At 37.7% G+C, this 23,979-nt stretch overlaps 5 protein-coding genes across 10 annotated transcripts; 3 read left to right on the forward strand and 2 right to left on the reverse strand.

Moving 5' to 3' along the window:
• Window positions 1-15: 15 nt before the first annotated feature.
• Window positions 16-6,476, reverse strand: LOC110851127 (protein cramped-like). 3 transcript variants are annotated; one of them, XM_022098770.2, is made up of 10 exons: window positions 6,250-6,476; window positions 5,778-5,969; window positions 5,530-5,673; window positions 5,029-5,432; window positions 4,557-4,948; window positions 3,709-4,473; window positions 1,971-3,624; window positions 1,745-1,881; window positions 1,617-1,688; window positions 16-1,537 (listed from the first exon to the last, which is right to left on the reverse strand). In XM_022098770.2, the coding sequence occupies exons 2-10, from the start codon at window positions 5,840-5,842 to the stop codon at window positions 1,457-1,459; spliced, it is 3,714 nt and encodes a 1,237-aa protein (XP_021954462.1). In that variant the 5' UTR covers window positions 5,843-5,969; window positions 6,250-6,476; the 3' UTR covers window positions 16-1,456. The 3 variants fall into 3 exon arrangements, with proteins under 3 accessions (XP_021954462.1, XP_021954461.1, XP_035709163.1); XM_022098769.2 differs by having other exon boundaries at window positions 5,778-5,973; XM_035853270.1 differs by lacking the exon at window positions 6,250-6,476 and adding an exon at window positions 6,038-6,179 and having other exon boundaries at window positions 5,778-5,973.
• Window positions 6,477-7,499: 1,023 nt separating this feature from the next.
• On the forward strand, window positions 7,500-8,945 carry LOC110851008 (TATA-box-binding protein). The gene is made up of 4 exons (XM_022098634.2): window positions 7,500-7,983; window positions 8,059-8,409; window positions 8,490-8,584; window positions 8,704-8,945. The coding sequence occupies exons 1-4, from the start codon at window positions 7,619-7,621 to the stop codon at window positions 8,775-8,777; spliced, it is 885 nt and encodes a 294-aa protein (XP_021954326.1). The 5' UTR covers window positions 7,500-7,618; the 3' UTR covers window positions 8,778-8,945.
• LOC110851007 lies at window positions 8,903-17,267 on the reverse strand. Of its 2 annotated transcripts, none has more exons than XM_022098632.2 (4): window positions 16,232-17,267; window positions 10,930-11,349; window positions 9,827-10,831; window positions 8,903-9,749 (listed from the first exon to the last, which is right to left on the reverse strand). In XM_022098632.2, exons 2-4 carry the CDS (start codon window positions 11,335-11,337, stop codon window positions 9,657-9,659), a joined length of 1,506 nt encoding a protein of 501 aa, XP_021954324.1. In that variant the 5' UTR covers window positions 11,338-11,349; window positions 16,232-17,267; the 3' UTR covers window positions 8,903-9,656. The 2 variants fall into 2 exon arrangements, with proteins under 2 accessions (XP_021954324.1, XP_021954325.1); XM_022098633.2 differs by lacking the exon at window positions 16,232-17,267 and adding an exon at window positions 11,463-11,682.
• Window positions 17,268-18,489: 1,222 nt separating this feature from the next.
• Window positions 18,490-20,148, forward strand: LOC110851559 (LITAF domain-containing protein). 2 transcript variants are annotated; one of them, XM_035853273.1, is made up of 7 exons: window positions 18,490-18,687; window positions 18,775-18,924; window positions 19,177-19,238; window positions 19,314-19,375; window positions 19,474-19,527; window positions 19,597-19,654; window positions 19,732-20,148. In XM_035853273.1, the coding sequence occupies exons 2-7, from the start codon at window positions 18,804-18,806 to the stop codon at window positions 19,756-19,758; spliced, it is 384 nt and encodes a 127-aa protein (XP_035709166.1). In that variant the 5' UTR covers window positions 18,490-18,687; window positions 18,775-18,803; the 3' UTR covers window positions 19,759-20,148. The 2 variants fall into 2 exon arrangements, with proteins under 2 accessions (XP_035709166.1, XP_021955091.1); XM_022099399.2 differs by having other exon boundaries at window positions 18,515-18,687; window positions 18,775-18,891.
• Window positions 20,149-20,296: 148 nt separating this feature from the next.
• Window positions 20,297-23,951, forward strand: LOC110851558 (protein TFG). 2 transcript variants are annotated; one of them, XM_035853271.1, is made up of 6 exons: window positions 20,297-20,706; window positions 20,781-20,993; window positions 21,094-21,235; window positions 21,330-21,547; window positions 21,628-21,750; window positions 22,760-23,951. In XM_035853271.1, the coding sequence occupies exons 2-6, from the start codon at window positions 20,841-20,843 to the stop codon at window positions 23,675-23,677; spliced, it is 1,554 nt and encodes a 517-aa protein (XP_035709164.1). In that variant the 5' UTR covers window positions 20,297-20,706; window positions 20,781-20,840; the 3' UTR covers window positions 23,678-23,951. The 2 variants fall into 2 exon arrangements, with proteins under 2 accessions (XP_035709164.1, XP_021955089.1); XM_022099397.2 differs by having other exon boundaries at window positions 20,784-20,993.
• Window positions 23,952-23,979: the final 28 nt, after the last annotated feature.

Genomic DNA, 23,979 nt, shown 5'->3' on the forward strand with positions numbered 1-23,979 from the left:
TATCATATCGACACGTTTTTTTAAATTTCATAATTCATTTACGGCAATTTATTTTCACCAAATTTGAAAAAATTGTATAAAATCACGGAATCGCGTTTGTTTTACCATTTAAACTTGCATAGCGGTTATTATTGCATATAAACATTATTGTGTTCTTAGAACTAATTAAGTAGGCCAGTAGTAAGTCCTTACACTTACAATTTATTACAGCCTGCCATGAAAAACACTTTTAACTAACTTGATATTATGCGTAAATTAATCTTCTGGTAGGACTTGAGCACCGAGTCGAAACGTTCCATGTAAGTATGACGATAAGTTTTAGTAATCGCTGTGTGGTGCAAGTATTTGAACAGATAAGTAATTAGTACATAAATAAATGGATATTTAGCTAGTAACAGTATAGCCTTTAACAAAAACAGTAAAGTACAAGTACGATGACAATTAAGTATTAAGAAACACCATAATTGCAAGCGTGGTGAGACCAAAACAAATATAACCCTATAACCAGAAAAAAGTTTAAGGAATACATTCTTATGTGTGTAACAATTAAATTGTGAAAATATGTATGTAACAATGTACCAATAATATCATAAATGAGGTTAATACTTTTCAGATTCAGACTAATAATGGGACATTCAAATGCGGTGGACAACATTGAAACTAACTAAACTTATTAAATATTATACTTGAAATTTGTTGACTTTGAGGAGTAGATAGAGGCACCACAAGGCAGGGTTCGGTAGGAAATTATTATTTGAGGCTGTATGCCTGCCTTTTCTTTAGATTATTCACAAAAGCGGAGTGTAGTAGCTGATAATGCTATAATGACTTGAATATTTCGAAGAATATAATTGAGGAAAACAGTGATTAACGTGATAAAAATACGCAAATCACTGTAAAATATTACAACCTCCAGTGCAGTCTTCATGTAGCCCGAGTCAGCCTTCATTCTACTTATCCGTTTCGACAAAAATGGTTGCTTAAAAATGGTTACGTAATATTCTCTTTCTATGAAATTCCCGTGTTTGATTTTCAATTTTCTTATCTAAAAGAAAAAGGTTCAGAGTCACTGACTATTTGGAGCTACACAAAAACCAGTAATGAGGCTGCCGGTTATAAACCAATTGCATTCAAAATCTGATAAATAAATAAGAGCATATTGCCAAGATATACTAAAAATCAACGAATATAGGGTACAAACCAGTGTGGTTCAGGTCCTTGAAATGATTTAAAAATTGAAATTTTCTTTTACATTTGTCATTAAATAACAAAGGTAGAAGGAAATTTCGAGCTGAGACCTTATGGGAAAATTTTTTGTTCTATCATGTCTCAGACAAGACAGTCGCGACGTTAGCCCTGACTCGGGCCAAAAAATGATTGCATTATTGATATCTGATATCGAAAGTTGCGCGTTTCTGTAGTGGAAGTCGAAGCGCGAAATTTGTACTATTATTTTCTATCGTCTGACATCAGGGAGAAGTTTGGAGGAAAAGTCTAGACTTCCATCATCCAAAATAGCTTGAAAATTGACTTCATTCTAAAAATTAGTAATGGACAAACATTAAATACTGTAACTTTGAATATCCAGTCTAAAGAAAATTTTAAGATCTCCTCACCTCTGGAGTCTCAGAAGCATTACTTCTTTGAGAATCGAAATGAAAGAAGTTGCTGAGAGATAAATCTCCACCCTGAAAATAATATAAAATTAATCTATTGTATTGTGCTAGACTTGAAGATGACTCACATCCATAGACCAGGTTTTGTCAAAGTCTGGCATTAAATCAGATCCACAGGGTCCTCCGATCAAAACCCGTTTTGTTGGGGATGAATCTGGAGTAATGAGATCCTTAGGAGGAGTATCCTTTTCCAAACGTATCATACCTGCACAAAATTATTTCGATAGGACAATCATTAGATACAAAATTATCAAACACACTCATTTCATTGTTCTACATATGCATTGCACTTACTCAAACTAATGTTTGAATTATCCAGATCGTCAATATTCATTTCATTTGCAGTCATTTTTGCTGACTCTGGAAGTGAGATTTCCATGAATGATGAGAGAGAGATTGAATCAACATCACCAGCATTTAAATTGTTGTTCCCTTCATTTCGCTTCAATTTAAGCAAATCTTCGAAATCTGTGGAACTGCAACTCAACGTTCCAGCAACGTTCATAAATATTTCGTATCCAGCTGCCTCTGCCTTGCGAGGCGTCGTTGGTTTAGTGGATGATGATGGTGATGGATCCGTTGGATATCCTAGTTTCATCGAGTTGATCCCCTGTGGATTGTTGTTGTCTGGTGGTGTTACAGTTATGATGGTCGTTGTAGTCGGTTTAGCTTCAGTAGTAGAATGTATGATTTCCCTTTGTTGTTCTGCACAAGAAATGATGGATAGTCCTCGCACGGGAAGGACATTAATAAAACTTGAAGAAATGGTAGTAGACACATTCTCTGCCAGTGATGTCATGACGGACATTGTAGAAGTTGTAGCAGGAGTTTTTGGTAAAAGTGGAAGCACACGAGGAATAACTACTCTTTTGAAATTTGGTCGTCTGCCCAGTCTACGGTTTCCTTTAGGTAAGTCTAAGAATGGCTTTGGAGGAGGGAATTCTACATCGGGAGGAAGTTTTGCAGGCTCCAGTGTTCTCAGATGTGTAGTAGGCCTATGAAATGTTATTTGCTCTGTTTTGCCACGGGGAATGAAATCTGAGTTCTTTCTTTTACCAAGTTCTTGTTGAGATACGATGGAGACCGTGCCGGATGGATTTCTTACCATGCAGGAAGAAGGTGGTAGTAATGTGGCCGTAATATTTTGCGAAATATTTGGATTATTACATTTGTTAGTTGCCAAAGAACAAAGTTCGATGAGGCAATTGTCATTATTTGCCGTGGAACTATTCTGAGTAGCATACGGCATTAGAGTAGTTGTACAGCTCTGACCGTTATTATAAATTTGATGTTGATTAGGAAGTCCATTCACCGGTGAAATTCCTTCATCTAAAGTTTCTGACGTTTTAAATCTCATTTGGTTATCTGTTAGGTTACCGGGCTCTGTTTTTGGTATTATAAACCTACTCAAACAAAGTGACTTGTCTAGATCAGATAATTCTTGTTTGGATCCAGTGAACTCGCAAGAGGAAGATGAGGTGGCACTGACTGACAGTTTGTCCATGTTGGATGGAATTGTTAAAGCTACATTTGGTTCGGCAGATAGTATGGCTTGTGGTGGGGGGAACAGTGACAATTGCTTGCCGTTCGTTGTGCTTGTGCTAAGAGGTGCATTACTTTTGAGCCTAGGTACAAGTAGCGGAGGTTGTGCTGTATTGGGAACAGCATTAATAGATGATGCAGTACCAGACGCTGAACATGTTTTGGTGGAGCAAGAAAGATTGGCAGGTACTTCTATCTTCACACCACATGTAGAGCATTTCAGTTGAGCCCCACATTTTATCGAGGCGTTTAAGATAGTCGTCGCTTTAGATCTTGGAGTTTTCTTTTTCCGGAGAAAAGTTGCAGTCATAATTAGTTTTTCTAGCAAACTGTGAGTTCGAACATCCTCTAAGCTGTCGGGGCCATCCCAAAAGTACTCGAAACTTATTTTTTCGGTTTGTCCCAACTAGATTATTACAAACAAATTTTAGATAAGTCTTATTTTATTTTACAACCAACTAATACAACAAAGGGGAAACAAACGGCGTACCATAAGGTAAACTTCTCCAACTGTCATCGTTCCTGTCTCTTCTGCAGTCCAACCTCGCCGAACTTGATCTTCGTCCCAAAGATGAGAAATAAACTTTTCCGTTTTCACGGGTTTCGCCTCCACTTCAGGAAATTTTTCTTCTGGGGCTTCATCAAGCTCATGCTCCACGTCATCATTGTCTGTTTCAGTTTGTTGTAAATGATTAATCTCGCCGTTTTGGTTCTCATCTGCAGGATATCCTATATCACGAAAGACATTTGTATAGTCTTCAATATTTTTAAAGTGTCTTGAAAAGATTTCGTCTTTTGTAGATAGAGCATTTTCATCCGATTGCTCCGCTAAAAAATAAACTTGGTCGTCCCGAAAATTTGACTGTAAATCTTCTGAAGCTAGAGGGAAAAGAAGAGCAGACTGTGATTCTGCATCACTGGTTTCTTCAGGGTCCATAGGATACTCGAAAGGAACTAGACATTTTGCAGATACCACCGGAGTATCAGTTGAACAACTCGGGATGTTATTACCACCGCCACCACTTGCTCCTACTCCTCCTCCAGACTGTTTCCTCTTACGTTTAATTTTTGAGCTGGTTTCATTCTCATCTTGAGTTTCACAGACTAAAACATTCTTCTTGTAAGATCGAAGGCAAATTGTTGCCGAGTTAGTATTTTCAGCAACCCGATATAAAGGGATGTTGAAATCTCGACGATCTGGGATAATTCTGAGCCTCGTAGGTGCTTTTCCAAACACAGACGAAAATTGTTCCTTCTGTAAATTTAATAATAGAAATTAGTAAAGTTATGTTTTACTAACAACCTATGTACCCGTGGAGAATTGTCAAAAGCTAGTACCAATCGATCATCCTTCCTCTTCCATTTGTTCTCCAAGTATGATATAATGGAAGAAAATGTCCTTTGCAGGCTTGCGACAATTTTTATCCTAGGGTTCTGAGACACACTTTGAATAGATCTCCAAGTTTTTCCATCTCTAGGAATGAACTCCACACTAACTTTATGAGGGACTCTTGTATGCTCGACATCGTCCAGTCCGTTCAACCGCTTGAGTGCACGGCATACGGGAGTCTTAATTCGGCAAGTCTTTCCTCGAAATTTAATTGACGTAATTCCGTTCTCCACTAGTTCGCACAACTTGGTAGCAGTCTTGGAATTTAGTATTCGTTGCTTCTTACGTAACTCACCATAATTGATTAATCCGTACAACTCTTGATTGGCTTTTTTCATTCCTAAATCATAATTTAGTTAGTGGTTAGTAATAACAAGAAGATATCAAATAATGTCTCACAAAAAGAGGTCAATGACCTACCATCAGGAAATCTGAGATATTTTGAGATCTTATTCCACGTTCTGTAATAAAAATGACGAACTTGGTCCTTATTCTTGGGAGCGTATTGTCCACAAGCACCAGACTTTCTAGACTTGGCTTTTGAAGCCAAATAGTTTTGAATAGCGTCAAAGTCTTTTCCATTTTCATTAAGAGCTTCAAAAAATAGTTGTTTGTCTTCGATACTCCACAATTCCCATGTCCTCTTTTTTCGTTTCTCTTCTAAAGCTGGGCCCATCTGACTACTGGCCCCTACCTCGTTGGATGTTGGTGCGTTGTCATTGTTGGGAGACGGATTCTTGACACTTCCTTTTGAAACTGCTGAAGCCACGTTGCTACCAGTCGCTGAGGAAGAACAGTTCACCTCAAGTGGAAGAATTTGTTTACTGTAAACAAATATATGTTAGTAATAGTTCAATGACCTCTTTTCATTTGTTAACTTATTTGTTGAACTGTAAAACTAAGATATTCATATCAAATAACCTAGGGGAAGATTCTCTACGCAATTTTTCTTGCTTTTCCTGGACCCTTGCACTGCACCGCGTACCCACTCCCCCAGGAGTAGCCCCTTTTGTTGAGCAAGCAGCAGTTTCCCCATCCAACTCTTCTTGACTGTCTTCTGCATCACTATATAACATATAATACAAATACACAAATGTCATCGCAAAATGAACGCTTTTTTCTGCAACCTATTTATATACTTTGTTTTTAATGATTGATAAACAACTAACCTCCGTTTGGCCCCTCCTGGATCATCCGACTTTGAAAAACTTCCACTTCTCTTTCGCTTTCCCATGTTTATACTTTTATTCAACCCCTTCAGCTTCTTCTTCTTCCTCGGTTGAATATCAGTTTGAAAATTTCCTCGCTACATTTTCAACAATCGTCGTCTCCTACGACACCAACCAAAACGACTCGTCCACCTGTCTACATAAAAAATTACAACTCGTAAAAATAACTCATTTTATGTATTTCATTGACACTTACTTACAAGAGAGTCACTCAATCATGATGAGACCCAAACCATCGCTTGTTAAGAATATGCAAACTAGTCTTGTCAATCAATACATAATAAATATTCGTTAGATAATCTCTCTCAACGAAAACAAGAGTAGTAGATAAGTAAAAGTACAGAAGATCGGTAAATTATTATGTATTAGTTGAATCAAAACCTCGAAAGAAAAAAACTCAGATTTTGTTTACCGTTTTTGATATCCGCGTATAAAGTTGATGTGGATAAGGTGTTATCAATGGGTGGGTGTTCCCGTTCCAGTCGTGGGGGGTATTTAATTGCCTCCTTGTTCTGGGGAGAGGAGTAGAGTGCCCATATTTGGTGGTGTTGCTGTTTTTGAGTGCGACGGAGATGTTTTCATTTCAGTCTTTCTTTCTCAGAGGGACTTTTTCCACCTTCGAATTTCGTGTCCATTTCCACTCGGCGAATGGCAGCAGAGTTCCTCTCACACTTCTCTCCTCCTCCTCCGAAATGCTGCTGACAGCAGTGTCACTCCTCCCTGGTCGTCGTATGTCGTCGTCGTTGTGGGACTGGTCGTTTCTGGTGGTAAAATTGGTCATGGTCACATCGGGCTGCTAGATGCAACAGTCGAGCTATAAGTTTGGAGGAGTATGTCATAAATTGAATTTTTAGAATTTCATGTATTTATTTTTTCATGAAAATTTGATGATGCTTCTATGCAATAATTTTAAACATAATATTGTAGCAGTACGAGGGTCTAATTTCAAAACCAATGGTAAGGCTTTGTGTAGGAATGTATGAAATTTAGTGTGAAAAGTATGAAAAGTTCTTTTCGTCCCATGAAAATCAGAGATATGCAAATTCTGTCGCCCTTATCTTGAAAGTATTTCAATTCAGTATCACCCATTCAATGAATCTTCAATGTGCATTTTAAATACAGGTATCAATCTCAATCGCTGAAAACCAAAGCCGTGAAATTATTCCTGCATGCACATATTATACACTTCTTACAATATTATCACGTATGAAACGAAAGAGGAAAAGAGAGGTACTAAAGTTGCAATTCATTCTGTTGATGAGTAATGATAATGCCAAAATTCTTTCGTGTACTTCAAAAGTTGAAGTGGATATGTATTATCGACGGGATTATCACTTGCCATTCCTATACGAGAGATAAGTACGTATTTCCGCGAAGATGCAAATATATTTTGTTCAAGAATGTTAGTTTGAGTATGCGTCCTCAGAAATAGGATTTTTGTATGAAATTACCACTTTCCAGATTTTGCCTATCTTCATATGTAGGAATCGAATTTAATCATCCTGGCCTGCTAGAAAATAGCGAACCCTCACAAATACAGACCGCCAGGTATTTATCAGAGCACAATGAATGTGTCTGTCTAGCTAATGAAAGGATTACAAGATTTTGCATAGGTCCGATTGGGTTAATTTAAATGGGTTAAAGTTTCAGGTTTTGGCATTCTCTCCAATAATTTTCATAGATCGGCTTGAATTTTCACCACTTCCATTCCTCCCGTGAACCACGTCGGTCCTCTGATCTTTTCTCTCTCTGGGTTTTCCAAATTTTCATCCCTCAGAATCATGATGGATTTCCAAGACGACGATTTTGTCCCGATGAATATCCTCCAACGAATCGATTACCCAAAAAATCTCTTCTCCAAATCAAAAAAAATCACCCCGGTCACCAATTCGTCATCAGAAATAAAGGCGCCAGCTCCTGTAGAAGTTCCACCAAACTTTGTCAACAGTCCTTCCCCACGCAAGTCGGACAGAGCTCGTGTTGACGTTGCAGACCCTCCTCGAATTTGTGAACAAAGGCAGAAACACTCGTTACCCGATATGGGAAGTGTCTACAATTTTTGTATCCCGGAAATCATCAAGAAAACTGGAATGCCTTGGATGGAGGATCCTAGCAAACCACCAAGTACAGTAACCCCCCAAATTTTGTAAGTTTTGTTCACTGTTTTATTGACGAAAATTATTGGTGAGAGGATTGATGAAATACTTAATTGGAAATTTAGATCTGTGGTGGCGTCGGTAGCCTTAGGATGTGACTTGGATCTTGTAAAAATTGCGGAGAGTTCTTACGACAATCAATACAATAAGGACAGCTTTACCCCACTGAAGATGTTCCTGCGTGACCCGTACGCCGTGGGCATGATATTTAACTCAGGCAACATGATCGTGACAGGTACCAAGTCCGTTGCTGATTGCGAGAAGGCCGTAGGAAAGTTTGCGGCCAGACTTCGTGGGATTGGATTCCCGGTTAGGCTGCCAATCATTACCGTTCAAAATATATCAGCGTCCATAAATCTCCAGTTCAAAATACGGCTGAATGATCTATATGAATGTGAACTCCTAAGAGGAAGAGTGTAAGTACATAGAGGAGAATCAGTTTGAACATCGAGGTGATGTATGTACACAAATTTGAGATATTTCTTATTCTTGGCAGCTTCCATGAAGAAAATTTTTCTGGTATTACAATCGAAGTTACGGTCCCAAAGGCAAAAATCATACTATTCCAGACGGGGAAAGGTCTTATCACAGGTACATCAACTTTCATATCCTTAAACATTATTTTTATTATTTTGAACAAGCAACGCATATTAATTCGTAGTGTAACAACCCTAATTTCTAATTTAAATTACCGAATTGATGTATTCCAGGAGTTACCCAGGAGAAAGAATTGCAAGAGGTTTTGAAGTTCATTTACCCGTTTGCTAGAATGTATGCGAAATAGAAGAAACCCTCTGTTTTTTGTTTGTGTTTTTCCTAAATTTTCTGTTAATATGATGTTTTTGATGGGAAATAACCCTTATATAAATAGTTTATAAATTCAAGACACTTTATAATCTTTTAATTGGCCACTTTTGTAATAAAAAGACTTTATTTAGCTTTCTTACCATTATTACAAGCAAATTGCAAGAACATTTTTGAGAAAATTTTGCGTATAATAAGTATTCAGTTGCGGTTGATTTGGTTCGACGTTTGGCAATTGCAGACGTCATGGAATTATTCCAGCTTTTAAGACTCTTTCGATTTACCTTCATATTTTTTTAGATATACTGTTCGATACCCAGGCGTTTACATCACAAAATTATAGTTTTTGACTGATTATGAATTGTGAACTCGCCGTAATGTTACTTAGTAATGACATATTACATTCAACATTGGATTCATTTTGCATGAAGTTTTTTTTACAATAAGCTAATGATTTAACACATCTTTTGAAATTGTACAGTGCTACAATGTTTAAAACACTTTTATAATAGGAATAGGGGTAACTATAATAATGAAATACATAATTGAAAATAATTTTGTTTTGAAATACTAAATCATATAGACTCTGATATCGTTGCTAGTAATTTAAAGAAAGTTTGCATTACTTTTGAAAAAATACCTTGATGCACCATTTAACTCCCTAAAATTCAGTACACATATTATTTTCCACTTGTCAAATAAAACTACAATCTGCAATTTTAAAATTACTAACCACTATCATAATCTAATATTGATAAAAGAAATCATGAGGCCCTGGATAAATGATTTTGATTTGCTTGGATTTTTAAATACATCTGAATATTCTGAAAGTTTGCATTTGGTAATTTTGAATTTAGTTTTAGAAAGTGCATTTTAAATTATTCGTTCCAGATCTGAAGGCTTCCACAATTTCTTTTGACGGTTTCACACTTTGCAAGCGTCGCACCAAGATCTGCAATTAATTAAAACATTATTTTACTAGTACTAATAAATATAAAAAAGTGAAAGCAAGATATAACTTGGACTTACCGAATTCTCATGTTCAATTCGTCGTTGTTGACGTTGTCGTGCAATAGTTGCTGAAGCCTTAACTGGTTGATGGTTATGATATCCATATCGATGATGCTGAATTGTCCCCTTGACATGAGTTATCTGAGCACAGGTAAAGCTTCTGGTGGAATCTGAACTCTTTCTCTCGGATTTTCTGTAGGGTTTATTGTTTTCTTGGGTTTCTTGAAACTGAGCGATTAGGGCGAATGAATCGAGCGATGATGGGACAGACATGCTGGATGATTCTGCTTGTTGAAGCAAGTTATTTTCACTTTTGCTCCGAAATGAAGCCGATGAGGTGGAAGTAGACATATTACTTGCGCTGGAAGATGGCTTAATGTCCGACCCATCCAATGAACCCTTACGATGGCTAAGACTGTTACTTGGACGCTCATCGATATTATTGTCAGAGTTGATCGCCTTCATGAGAAGAGGCTCTGGGAAAGCATCCTCCTTTTTTGGGATTACAAATCCTTGTGCAAAAGTAGCCGGTCGAGGCCTGATAATTGGAACGTCCTCCAATGTGTGGATGATAAGAGGAGGAAGGGGTTTGGCAAGAGGCAATTTCTCAGTGCGACCCATCATACCATTAAGTCGGTTGTAAGTTCGATCATCGACTTTATAAACTGGATCAGCATGGTCGGGAACTTCTTGGACGTTCCTTCCGAACGAAGGGTGGGGACTGGCTGAGAATGATGACATTGGAGAAACTTCAGTCAAGTCCGAATTATCAGATTCTCCAAGATCAATGTAATCATAGTATTTCTCCAGCAGGTCTACAAATTCTTCATCTTCAGTGTCCAAAGTCCAACCGTCAGACCCTGCATCTGAATCCGAGTCTCCCTCAGAACTACTGCTGCTGAGGTCAAATAATTTCTCCCGTGTTTCCAGAGGACAATCGATAAATGCATTCCCTGTATTTTGTTCAGCATATTTATGAGGATCCGTAGTTAAATAGGATGAATGCGGTCCAGATCCACTTCCCTGTAAAATAACACGCAAACCCCAACATAATTTCCAGTTCATATCTTTAATAATAAGTAAGCATGTATGTGCAATAGTAGTGACCCAAATTACGATACCTGCATTCCTGAGTTAAAGAAACCTCCAGATGAATGAATGTGTCCAGAATATGGTGCTGGCAAAGTAAAGCGTGTGCTTGGTGAGGCTACACAAGTGTCAGGGGTGACCAAGTCGTCATCGTCGTGATGTCGTGATTGTCGTGCAGCAGCAGCCATGTCCAAATTGAGACGGAGTCGAGGTCCTGGTCGGTTATCGGCTTCACTTGCCCCTAGTTCATGTTGTTCTTCAGTTCGAGTTTCATCCTCGGATTTTTTCGTCCTGCAAGGAACATCAGACCCCAAGCTGTCCTCTGAGGTAAAGCTGTTACCGCATGGGTTGTCAAAAAAGTCGTGATCAATCTCATTACGCCTCAACTCTGCATCGAATTGTGTGTCACTAAGGCCGATTCCAGTGCCAGAGTGAGCCATTTTCTTAAGAATCTGTAAAAACAACAATATACGAACTTAAACTCAATTCTAATAGAGCATCTTACGAATTTGACCTGGCTTCATAGAATGTGAGACAAAATATGAATAGAGAAAGTTAGACATACTTTTTACCCTTCACAGCCTATAGCACAGCAGATATAAAAAATAATAGTGATTGAGCCGAGGAAGACGAACGAATGCACTCTCTACTCGTACTTTTTTGCGAATAATTGAAAATTTTGTTGAAACTGATATGAAAATGTGATAAAAAGTGGGCAGTGGTCTCACGTTGGGATGTCTCAACTCAATCAGAGTTCTCAAAAGTCTGGTACGTTGCGACTCGACCGAGTCAGAGTAAAAACTAACAACCTGGTATCGCTGAGACTCATTTTTACCCTGGTCCTTCTTCCATGCAACAAGTATTAGGACCCTCAGTAGAAACTATCACTGTATGTGTGTTAAATTAATAATTCCTCCGATATCACTCAACCCATTCACCAATGCATATCTCCCAATGGTCACCTCACAACCACACATTCATAAAGATGGCCGTCAAACGGACTAATAAGACGCCGACCGACTTTTGCAATTATCATTTAACGATTTATTCTTCTTATTTGTTCTTCTAACTTTTACATTGCCCCAACTGAAACCAGTGCTGACCAGTTTTACATCAATCATATTTACATTTACATTAATGATCAAGAAACTGAGTAATTTATCCGAACAATAATACCCAGCACTGCTACCTCTAAGCCACTTAATACATGCATATATAACAAACATGCATAGCATTCTTAGTATTGTATTATAGCAATTTGTCTATCATTGACCCGAAACTACTAGGAATGAGGTAAATTAAAAGATAACTTGTATCATAATTCTGATGACAAGACACATGAAGATTCATAATTCAAGACGGATGAATAGGCGTGCAACGAGAGAAAACAAAGTTGACGTGATGCACAAAGAACAATCATATCCCTGCATGCATACATACGTACAGAGAAAGATTTCGGTGTATAAAATATCGAAATCATATATGAATATAACCCTGGTTTAAATTTCACGTTGTTCAATTGAATTGAATGCCTGAGAGATAGTATGAAATCTTTTGCCCAAGTTCACTCTTTTAGTTAGCATAATTCGTGTGAGGTTAGATAATCCAGTGAAAAGGGATTTTTGTTCTCGGTATAACTATTTCGCTTACGCTCTTCTGTAACATCTTATCATAAGTATACTAGTCTTTCCATCCAACCGCTCCTATCGACGAGTGGGTGTGAGTAACGTCTCTCTGTTACACAACCCCGATTCCTTGCGCAATCCGAATATATAACCCTCCAGACGCTTATGGCATACATCTCTAATTCTCTGCATGACATGACAAGTCTTTGAAATTGTTGGCATAATAGTTGTTCCTTGACCACGAAGGTATTGAAATTTGAGTTTGGGTTAGTTCAAATAACTAAAGTTTTAATGATATTGAGACGCTAGTAGATAAGTGGAGAAAATTATATTTTCTCCCTGTGTGACTATGCATCAAGGAGAAAGTTTAACCACGTAACTCAATCCAGTCCGTTATACCATGATAACTCAATTCAGCCAGTTGTGCGTTGTTTCAGCAAATCCTTTCATATCAACGAGGCTTTATTCACTCTAACCAAACTTGAACTTTGTAAAGCCGATTTACAGATTTCAAAATTTCCCCAGCAGAGGGATGCATCTTAATTTCTAAAAATCGGAATACTGGTGTAAAAGGGTTTTCTCCTTCACCGATTTAGTTCTCCGTTATCAGCATGTAATGCCAACCTGATAGGACGCTTCCAATTAGGAAGCCCCCTCAAAAGGTCATCCATTATTCACTAACCCAGCTTGTTAGGAGGGAAGGGCGTATCATATCATATTATAATCTGAGCACCATCATGTCGCAGCACGGGAATTTCCGTTTAACAAACAAGTTTTCCAGCCAAATCCGGATTTTAGATTCGAAGAAACCAGCCTTGAACTGTGCACAACGGAGCAGCAAGCATTATTCAATCCTTCACGTACACCTTGCATAAAAGTGTTGATATCTAAACCCTGGCAAATAGGGATGTTATAAAAGTTTCAAATTCACACGCAAGCAACGAAGCAAATCCAAACAACCAAGCTCGTTGTTTTAAAACATTTCTTCGAATCATTTTGAGGACTCGGTAATTAGCGTATGGAGTGTGAGCTTACTGCCATAGTTTTGCTTAGCATTGGTTGTGCTCTAAAATATTTAATGCTGAACTGAAATCCCAGCCAGGATATGAAATGAATCTGAATAAATGTTGAATGGATTGAGCACATCGCACAATGCAATGTGATTAACTCGTGCAATAACACAGCCATTATGTTTACAGTGTTAATGAAAGCTGAGCTTCTTCACTGTAATCGTATTATACATAAAATTCGCCATGTTCTTTCATCTTTATGTACCAAGCATGGGCTTAGAAATATCATTTGCACGATAATAAAGAATGTTTACTTGTTGAAATTCTTGAATAGAAAGAATACATGCTGGTTTTCATCCTTAACAATCGTTTCCAGATTTTGAAAAAGCGAACTGGAGCAATTGACGTAATTGGGTATATATGCATATCACATCATAATATGTATAACAACTTTCTCCGTAATTTAAACTGTCAAGCGTTATCTGGTTTCACCGTCATCTCAAATATCTCATTATCCAATTTCTATGCAACGAAAGAAAACCAATTTTTGATTCCGAGGAAGGAATCTCAGAGTACACGCGTACTAAAAGAAAGCCAGAGATGCATGAATATACACAAATATAAAATCAGAGACGTCATTTATTTCTCTCTTTCTCTCTCTCGCTCCTTCTGTCTTTGTGCTGCTACACGTGCCCTCATCCATCCACGTGTGTGCCCTTACCTCGACTTTCTCCTTGTTCGATTTGACTAACAGAGTTAGAGATAATATTTAGTCAACCGGTGTCGGGTCTTCCCCGAAATATTTACCTCAAAAGGATATTTGTCACTCACTCGCTCACCCTTTTCCAACCACTAACTACATATATTTGCGCTACTCTTCGTGTTGTGCAAAATACTGTGATGTCTAAATATGTATAAATGTATGTATCTGTCCAACAAAGTAGAATCCGACATTAAACGGTTAATCGGACTACTGAACAGACGTGCTACAATTTTGGGTAGGCGTTACATGGATCCTTAATTTCTCGCTATTATTCCCAATGACGACAATGACGTGGGTCCATATATTAAAAATAGATTTAACTTCCCAATCAGAATTTAAGCCTACAGTAAATCAGCTTATGAAACAATTTGATGGGAAGAGAAGAGTTGTTTTCTTTTTCTATATTCCATACTAATCCGTCTCTCTCTTTCTCCCCCTGTTCCTCTCTGCCTCACCTTGAACCCAGTTCAACACGTAAGACCTGAAGGAGGATGATGAGGATGAGGACAAAAGTGAAAGGACTAAAGTAAAGCAAAGGAATACAATTTTTGAGAGTTGGGATGACGCAAAGAGAAAGCTGCTGCAGATTTGTTTTGCTAAGAAGTCGTCTTATAATTCTCTTGTTGTGCGCTAAGCTAGTTGACTTTGACTCAAGCAAAAGTTGAACCCACAAAAAGCAACGGTGACATTATGACATTAAAGCAAATATTGAATTAGTCTACTATTTATCTATCCATCCTACTTACTTGGACATCAATGCCAAATTAATCAATTCATTCCAAAGTCACCCCATTGTGCACATTACATATGTGTACATGCAAATGCATTGCATTGCGTTGCGAGATTTGCCAATGCCATTCGGCACGAAAGATAGATATGTATATTCATTCTCGAGTGTTTTTCTCTCTCGCGAGTCGCTCTCTATTTACAAGGTGAACAGGAACATTATTGCGAGTTCAAATAAATAAATAAAATATGGTCGCAGCATGCAAAAGTTTTTCGACAGAGAGAGAGAAGGACAAGCTTTCACCACCAACCATGAATTTTGTAGTGCCGATGGGTTAAGCCCGACTGCGTTGTGTGCACAAGGCAAGGCAAGGAGTATATATGTACGTGTAGTTATCGATAAAACAGCAATTTCCTCAATGACGCTGACTGACGCCTTCCTAAAAGTGGTGTGCAAAAGTAATGAAGTCTCTATATAACCCGATATTATCGATCTATCTACAAGTACAAAGTATACACCTTCTCTGCACTAACGACCCAACTAAATCTTGATGATAAAAGGGATGAATACAGATTTGCCCGTTCTTTCACAGGTCGCAAGACCGACATTCGACATGCCATGTTACTTTCGAAAACAAGTTAATTAACAGATAGCTATAGATATATGTACCTACACATGTCAGAGTAGCAGCCTACCTATGTATCTCTCTCTCTAGGAAAGGTTGATGCACCCTAAAAACCCAACTTTAATCAGACAAGACAGACTAGATTGCATTTGATCAACTCCAAGTATAATTTTATTACTTCATGAAATCTGATAACCACATATGCACTCCAATAAATACGTCATATTTATAAAATGAAACATGAACCTCTTTGACCCAAGAAGACATGTGTATGTACATTCAACTAAAATCAATGAACTCATTAACTGAATATAATTTTTAATTTTCAGAATTACGAGCCATTGTCCTACTACTGAAAGTTAGTCGTCATGTGTCACATTACTTCCTTGGACTACAAATCATGCCACATTTACATGAGCCACGCCACACTGTTCGAGTTAAAAGAAGGCCATGCACCACCACATGAATAAACTTTTCTGTGCTTGCATTTCTCATGTTTTGCTTCCGCATTGCCCGTTAACCGAGAGAGAGAGACGAAAATAAAATAAAATGTATGTATAATAATATTCAATAAGTTTGCTTACCCTGAGCAAAAGTAGAATGTCATGCAGTTCCAGAGGTCCGATTTAGTTGCTTTTATTCCGAATTGTTAAAATTGTGTTCTTCTTACGCGATAAGTATGTATAAAATGTACGTCAATCAATCGTTATTTTTCTACTACAATCACTGTGCGAATGACTTGTTATAATACTGAAGATTGTATAGCTTTGTTTAATGAGAATCGGATTTTGACTGCCTATTTCCTTTCACGATTATATTAATGCAATGATTTTTAAGTTAAGGGAAAGTTTAGTTTTTTCCTACCGTCCGAAATTTAAGGATTATGTTTTTATTTCAAGATTTAGGAGAAGAATGAATGGGAAAATTTAATTTTTAATCAAAAAATTTAGATTTTTAGGCTCCTCTACTTGTTCAAATGACACCTCTACAAAATCCCATTGATATCAAATTGATATCAGCGGAGACATTGACCATAAACCTGACAACAATGAAATTTACTCTCATTTGTTACAAGTTAATTTTCAACTGGGAAAAAAAGTATAAGAATTTTATTTAAGAAAGTGCGAAACGCACCAGTTAGAAATATATTAATGATTTATTATAGTCTCAAAAAAAGTTGAGGTATACTTATATTTTCTGCAATTGGTAACAAAAACTTTACTCTTGAATTTATTGAGGCCAGAAAACTGGGGCGAAAGAATTTTGCCACTATTCCAAGTTGCGAATTGTTCCTACTTTAGTTAACTGTGTGGTTAGAGAGCCTTGGTTTTTTTGGCACCTAACAATTTCGCCACCTCGTCGTTTCACCACCCTCGCACCATCCTCCCTGCCCTCTTTTTCAAAACTTTCCAGGCGAAATTACTATTACACAGAATTTTATTTTATTTTTGAAACTGTGGATTTAAACTGGGGTGGTGGACGAGAATCTGGTAAAAAGTGAGTACATAGAACTTGGCGAGTAGTAAAAAAAAGAGTGCAATGCAGCTGTAATATGTATGTTGGGCTGGTTGCCTAGACGTGGTTTGTGTGTAAAATGGTCTTGCAAAAGTTCGCCTTTGGCTCATTTCCTTCTCTTCTGAAAACTGCTGTGCAGGCAGCCAATCCAAATCTTCCGTTTCACCGTTGTTATTTGTGAGTGCATGCTTTGAGGTTATTTGTTGGAAGGAAAGTTCAATAGAGATGAGAGCATGATCCGAATGGGGTGGAATGACACATTTTGCTCCACTTTCTCTCTGCTTTCTCCAGCAGGAACATGGCTTTCGAGAATTATCTAGAGGCGTACAGATACAGATAGAGGTTGATGACGTGAGACAATAAAAAATGGTCTGGAATCTTTAACTTTGGGGAAAATAATGAACGTGGGAAGTAGGGTAAGATTTGTGCGATTTGTACAGAATCATGAACAACGAGAGAAGTAAAGGATAAGGAGAGGAGTATTTATATAGGAATATCATTTTACAAACTTTTTCGTTAGACATAACAAATTTCGGGCTTGTACGTACATACACCTGCGGAGAAAAAAGCCAAGTAGGAATCCAGTTCAGGTGAAATTTGATGCGCACAATTCCAGGAATGGATTTTTGAGTACGAGGAAGGAGGTTATATGTTCGCCTGCGAGGATGGTGGTTGTGAAAGGAGGAAACATCTCCAGAGAATGTTTTGACAAGCTTTGATACCGTTTTGTTAACTTTTATTTAAACTTTTGACAGTTCGCTTATGAAATCTTAATAACTTTTAGTGTGTAAATGCGTCTTTTCTACGTCAGACCATTTCCACATTTCTCTGTGAATGAAGGGAACCGTGACAAATTATTAAAGTTCCTCCGTGTCCTCAATCTCCCACGAAAAGTTATTTAGAAAATCATGAATTGAAAATTATCGTCCTTGTTCTTTCGCCTACTCAGCGAATCTAATTAAGGAATATTATGTTTCTCTCTAGTCATATCGTAAAGTATGATTATGTAGCTTTCTATGTATTAATATCGTAAATAATTTCATTACTTATGTACTTCAAACATTGGTATGTAATGATAAATAATAATAAGATTAGTTATTTTATTATCTCATTTTTCCCATCGTGCAACATGTCATGCCTAAACCTTGTTACTTCTCCTCCGTGCATGGTCATGTTAAGTAAAGATAACGACGACTCCTCCTTTGATAAGCACTGCATGACTCATCCTTCTCAGGGTGACGATGACGTAAATTCGCCGTCGTCACAAGTACTGACAATAATAACTAAAGTGTTGTATTGTATTCCCTCATTTCATGCTATAACACGTTGGCCTTTCGTGTATGTGAATTGCACGTGAAGTAGCAAAAGGAGGAGGAGAGTGTGCTCACACTCTCATCGCAACAACATAATAATAGTTGTGATCTCTTCTATCCATCCTTGCACGAACTTTCGTCGGCTGTTGTGAAACTAAATAAAATAATTTTCAATTTTAAAATTCAGAAACTCTGAGATTTCGTCAATTTTTGTAAGTTTAAACGTTATTGCTTAGAAAAAATTGGAAAGTATATACGATTTGGGATTTGTTTGTATTTTTGTCTTTGTAATTCCGTAGGAGATTTTTGAAGGAGAGAAAGTGATAAGATGAAGGCCCCACAGGCAGCTCCACCCTCGTACAACGAGGCCGTTCATGGGGTGTTGCCCTCCTCCCCACTCACCGCAGCCCAACCGAGTACGACGACGACCACCCCTTCCTCGACAAGTCGTAAACAATAACTGTCCAGATATTCTGTTGTCCTCGTTGTTGTTCCTCTTGATTTTAGTTTACTTTGGCTGGTCCGTACTTTTGAAATATTGAAATGTTAAATGTATAAGTGTCCGAGTGGAGTGGTAGAATTTCAAATTATAAGAATTTGCATGAATTGGATATATGTGCAGTTGTTTACTGATTTGTCGTTGGTCAATTTAACTAATTTTTGATTTTTGAGATTGACTAATTGTTTTTTGAAATGTGCAGTCGTTCCTGGACCTACTATTGTTACCACGATTATTCCAATTGGACCACGAAGTACTCACATGGTATTGAAACAAAATTAGTATAGGTTAAAGAATTAAAATACAATAATACAAGTTTAATTTAATTCGGTCGCTTAGGTCTGTCCCCATTGCCACTGTGAGATCTTGACTTCAACGCAAACCACGCCTGGAATGATTGCGTAAGTATTCTGTCCAATCTGAACATTATTGTGGTTTATATAATTTAATTATAGTTTATAGTCTCTTAAATATTTATGTATTTTGTATCCATGATTAGGTACATTAGTGGAGCAATTATAGCTCTTCTTGGCTGCTTTTGGGGGTGTTGTTTGTAAGTTTAGATTTGAATATATGTGCTCAAAATTATAAAACCCGTCTACCATTTATACTTTGTTTTAAGGCTCCCCTGCTGCTTTGACGAATGCATGGACATTCATCACACTTGCCCAAATTGTTCGGTATGTTTTTACGTTGGCATATTTCATATTATTAATTTTGTTAGCGTGTGATTTCATATGTCACTCCTTTTCAATAGGCATTTTTGGGACGCTATCGCCGTTGAACAAATCAGCTATCAAAGCAGCAAGCATGAAACAGGCAGCGTTACCCTATTGCTTTCTTGCAAATACTAATATTATCATAATTAAAATCTTTTCTCGTGGTCGTTATATTTTCAAGTGTTTGCCACAAGTTTTCCAAATCTACAGAGAAGCAGAGATCATTAAAGTTATTCAATTTCAATTATTATAGAAATTATTATATTAATCTTCAACATGAGTGTTGTGTGGTATCAAACCAGGAAGAAGAGCTTCAGCAGTCCTAGTTATCAACAAAGCGATTATTTACATACTTGAAAAAACATAAAGTATCCCAATAATATATGTACTATTAGTCAAGCTGAAGAATCGACGGATCTTTTACTACTATCAAGATTAAACTCAGTCTACTTTTATTTCGGCCTGTCGTATTTTTTATATTTCAGAGATTTTAAGGGTCGCTATTTTATTCCTCGAAAAGATTATACTGTGCAGCTATTTCTGATTCCAGACAACTTTAAATATTGACGCTTAAACCATATTCCGAATTTCTCCGATTTTCATGTTGTCCTGTGTCCACTTTTAACTATTGTACGATAAAATATGATAGCTATGCCTAAAGCTCGTCCGAAATTAATGATAAGCAAAGTAATGATAAGCATGAAAAACGAAGTGTTTTTGTCACATGAAATAGTCGACTGGGAAGCCGGGAGTGGTAAACTGAGACTTTTTTTTTACTGGCACCTACTTTTCGCTGGGTAATAAACAGCGATTCATGCAAAAGCGTTGAGCTGGCTGACAGAGACACGTCCACAATCAGATTTTCTTGCCAGTTCGTCGTTCTTTCCACTCTCGGCTGGTCACAAATAACGACGCAGCTTAATTAACTCTTCGGAGGGGAAACGTTATTTTAATGCGAGTATCACCAAGTTAACCTTTACACATCTGCGTCAACATAAATTTTAGTTTTTTGGGTGAGTCAAAATTTTTGAATCCAGAATTGAATTGAATTTTTATTGTTAATTTTATTTGATTGTATTTGTCGAAGGAGTTTTGCAGGTCATAATATTGCGGAATTGTGAGTATTGAAGGAAATTAAAAAGGGAAAATGAACTCGACTGAGAATACCAACAACAATGACAACACTGCGACCGAAGGGAGGAAGAAATCGGTCGATGCCTTCACCAAAGACTCGGGAACGTCGGCAAGCAATGCCATGAATTCAAATGGGACAAGTGGAGGAACTCTTGTGATTGTGAAGGTGAGGTGGTGAAAGTTTAATGTTAAACATACTTTTCTAAAACGTGGGTACTGAAGATTAGCAAATTGGATTACACATTATGGTTTTCAAATTATGACAGGTTCAATTACGAGATGACATCCGGCGTGTTCCAATTCACAATGAGGATATTACTTATGATGAATTGTTGCTGATGCTGCAAAGGATGTTTCGTGGTCAGCTGAAACCCGATGATGATATCACAGTTAAATACAAAGATGATGGTTAGCTGGTGACAATTGAATTAGCATGTCGCTGATTCTTAATTGACATGTTGAGATGTATTTTTAATCCCATACAAACTATGATGTTTCTTAGATGGAGACATGATCACAATAAACGACTCGTCCGACTTGGCCTTTGCCATCCAATGTAGTCGTATTTTGAAACTTCGGGTTTATTTCAAGAAAGATGAAGATTTGAATGGCAAACTCTTCAAAAACCTTCCAATTGGTATTGTCCGGTCTGAACTTCGCGAGCTTCGGGACAAAGTTAATTCCTTGCTGGATTTGTTGGGTGCTGAGGACGACAAAAAGGTAAATTTGCTGAATTGACTAAAAATTCATAGTTTATATTAAATTAACATTAAACATGAGATTATGATTTTGAATGACAGATTTTAGTGGATCCTGCAGCTGCGGACAAGAACGCGATTGTCGATGCTAAAAAGGAGAAAAAAGGGATCATCCCCAAAATGGATAAATTGGGAACTGAATTAGAATTTGATCCCATTCAAAAGGTACTCCACCCCCACAATTGTTATTTGTTTTACTTTGGATTGGATTCGCAAATAAGGTGACTGTGACCAGTGCTGACGTTGAACCAAACACGTCACCTCATTGTACAACAGACTTGATCAAAATTTACAAGGGGCATATAGTTTGAATATACATTCAATCAATAGTATTATGGATCCTATTTAGTGTTCATTATCCGCCTTCAAGTAGTGCTAAGCTTTAAATCCAATCATATAGATTAATTTGGGATGGACCCAGCAGTGGTGGTTTAACTATGTTATACGGAACCTTAACTTTCATCCTGGAATCATACTTATTGTAGTTACATCATTGCCTTATTTTTTCTGGAGTATAATTATAAAATTGTATGTATGTGAACTTTGGGCTATGTCTAAAATTCGCTGAAATTGATTCCTGTCTTTTTGTAGGGCAGTGTAGCAGCATAGTGTTTGTTTGAGTTAGATAAGATTAGAACGAGGTGTCTCGTTCGACTCGACTTAGCTCGGTAATTGCATTCAATCACCTCATTTACATATAACACGGATAATACCTGACTATTCACGTGGGGTGAATTTTTCATTCATTACTCACGTTCAAGTTCCATCATCATCGGTATTATCAGCAGTCTGTGTAGTCCTCCGGTCCAATTAAGTAATTTGGTTGGAAGAACTGCAGTTTTTGTTAGCTCGCTGCTTGTTGGAAAAGTTTTTTGATAGAAGCGATTTAATCCGATCTAATCGTTATAACCTCGTTTAAAAATATATAGCTTATAATGTTCTGGGTGTATATTTTTGCATTCTTTATATCCGTCACAATTGCCGAATTTATGGCTTTTGATTTTGTTTTGGAAAGTACAGACGAATTAATAAACTGGACATTGTGACAATTTTAGTATTTAAATATTTAATTCGTCTCAGATACAATGGTAGAGTTATCACTAGGTATACTTACTGTGGATTTATTAGGAAAAGTCATTTCTGGATTTAATTTGAAAAATTACATTTCTTTCAGCAACAAGGGCAGGATGGCGCTCCTCAAGATCTTCATCAGGAGGAGCACGACAGGGGACGCTCACCATTCAATTACTCTTTTTCACGATCTTCAAATCAGCCTTCTTTGCGCCAACAACCACAAGGTCAACCGTCCAATTTAGTTACTGAATTGCTTGCCCATCACCCACCCGTGCTTCCCACACAGCAACAGCAGCAGCAACAACAACAACAAGCAGGTCATCCATCACAACAAGGTCATCCTCAGCCACCACAACAACAGCAGCAACAGAGTATGGCTCAAAATCAAAATATGCAGCAACAACCTCGCATGAATTTTTCAACACAGCCAACACAACCTCAACCTGTATATGCACAGGTGGTGCATCAGCATCCTGGAATTCAGCAGCCTGTAAATCAGCAACAACAGGTCCGGAGTGTAACCACTCCTCAAGGAAATATACCGCCTCCAATTGGAGGATATCCAACCGTTTCCACACCCAGCGGATCCAACTACAATTACAATATCCCCCCACAATATCCAACAATGTCAGGCCAGGGCCCCTACGGTGAAGCTCCAATTCCATTTTCTGCTCAAGCTCGACCAACTGTCCCCACTTCCATGGTTGGAGGCCCACAAGTCGGGCAACCTGCGCAACAACAAGGTCAGTACCCACCTCAACAACAGCAACTACAAGGATACCCACAACAACAAGGTGGGGCTGGTGCTCCACCACAACAACAGCAAGGATACCCACAACAACAAGGAGGGGCTGGTGCTCCACCACAACAACAACAACCACCACCGCCGCCACAGCAATCGCCTTATCTTCCTCCACAGCCGCAACAATACCCGGGTGCGTTCCCCCCTCCACCACCCGGACCTGCAGGTCTTAGTAACCCGTACTCACGTCCGCCTGCACCCTACAAAACTCAATAAGCAAAATTTGCCCGTCTTGAATTTCCTTTGCCTTATTAAGAAGAATGGAGTCTGTATTTTTGAGATTCAAGCCAAATTAAAAGTCAAAATTAAAACTGTATAGGTTCTTGTAATTCTCTTGAATGAAAAAGAAAACTTGTAAATATTTTATCGAGCATGAAATGCCCTGCAATATCAAATGGTAGTCATTTTGAACAATTATTTAATAAGAGAATTACAAGAGGAATTGTATTTGAATTTTGCATTGAATAAACAAATAAAACTCTTATTATAATTGAAATATAACATAATGCTCAATACGC

The sequence above is a fragment of the Folsomia candida genome, unplaced genomic scaffold (assembly GCF_002217175.1).
Source record: "Folsomia candida strain VU population unplaced genomic scaffold, ASM221717v1 Fcan01_Sc006, whole genome shotgun sequence".
In the NCBI taxonomy this organism is placed as follows: domain Eukaryota; kingdom Metazoa; phylum Arthropoda; class Collembola; order Entomobryomorpha; family Isotomidae; genus Folsomia; species Folsomia candida.

Excerpts from the sequence above, each read along its gene's own strand:
- LOC110851008 (XM_022098634.2), top strand. The coding sequence starts at position 7,619 with ATGATGGATTTCCAAGACGACGATTTTGTCCCGATGAATATCCTCCAA. Across the intron at positions 7,984-8,058 it reads ACAGTAACCCCCCAAATTTT|ATCTGTGGTGGCGTCGGTAG; the intron begins GTAAGTTTTGTT and ends TTGGAAATTTAG. Across the intron at positions 8,585-8,703 it reads GGGGAAAGGTCTTATCACAG|GAGTTACCCAGGAGAAAGAA; the intron begins GTACATCAACTT and ends GATGTATTCCAG.
- LOC110851127 (XM_022098770.2), bottom strand. The coding sequence starts at position 5,842 with ATGGGAAAGCGAAAGAGAAGTGGAAGTTTTTCAAAGTCGGATGATCCA. Across the intron at positions 3,625-3,708 it reads TTGGAGAAGTTTACCTTATG|TTGGGACAAACCGAAAAAAT; the intron begins GTACGCCGTTTG and ends GTAATAATCTAG. Across the intron at positions 1,882-1,970 it reads TAATTCAAACATTAGTTTGA|GTATGATACGTTTGGAAAAG; the intron begins GTAAGTGCAATG and ends AATTTTGTGCAG.
- LOC110851007 (XM_022098632.2), bottom strand. The coding sequence starts at position 11,337 with ATGGCTCACTCTGGCACTGGAATCGGCCTTAGTGACACACAATTCGAT. Across the intron at positions 10,832-10,929 it reads TCTTTAACTCAGGAATGCAG|GGAAGTGGATCTGGACCGCA; the intron begins GTATCGTAATTT and ends GTTATTTTACAG. Across the intron at positions 9,750-9,826 it reads GAATTGAACATGAGAATTCG|ATCTTGGTGCGACGCTTGCA; the intron begins GTAAGTCCAAGT and ends AATTAATTGCAG.
- LOC110851558 (XM_035853271.1), top strand. The coding sequence starts at position 20,841 with ATGAACTCGACTGAGAATACCAACAACAATGACAACACTGCGACCGAA. Across the intron at positions 21,236-21,329 it reads AGTTAAATACAAAGATGATG|ATGGAGACATGATCACAATA; the intron begins GTTAGCTGGTGA and ends GATGTTTCTTAG. Across the intron at positions 21,548-21,627 it reads GTGCTGAGGACGACAAAAAG|ATTTTAGTGGATCCTGCAGC; the intron begins GTAAATTTGCTG and ends TTTGAATGACAG.
- LOC110851559 (XM_035853273.1), top strand. The coding sequence starts at position 18,804 with ATGAAGGCCCCACAGGCAGCTCCACCCTCGTACAACGAGGCCGTTCAT. Across the intron at positions 18,925-19,176 it reads CACCCCTTCCTCGACAAGTC|TCGTTCCTGGACCTACTATT; the intron begins GTAAACAATAAC and ends TGAAATGTGCAG. Across the intron at positions 19,655-19,731 it reads ACACTTGCCCAAATTGTTCG|GCATTTTTGGGACGCTATCG; the intron begins GTATGTTTTTAC and ends CCTTTTCAATAG.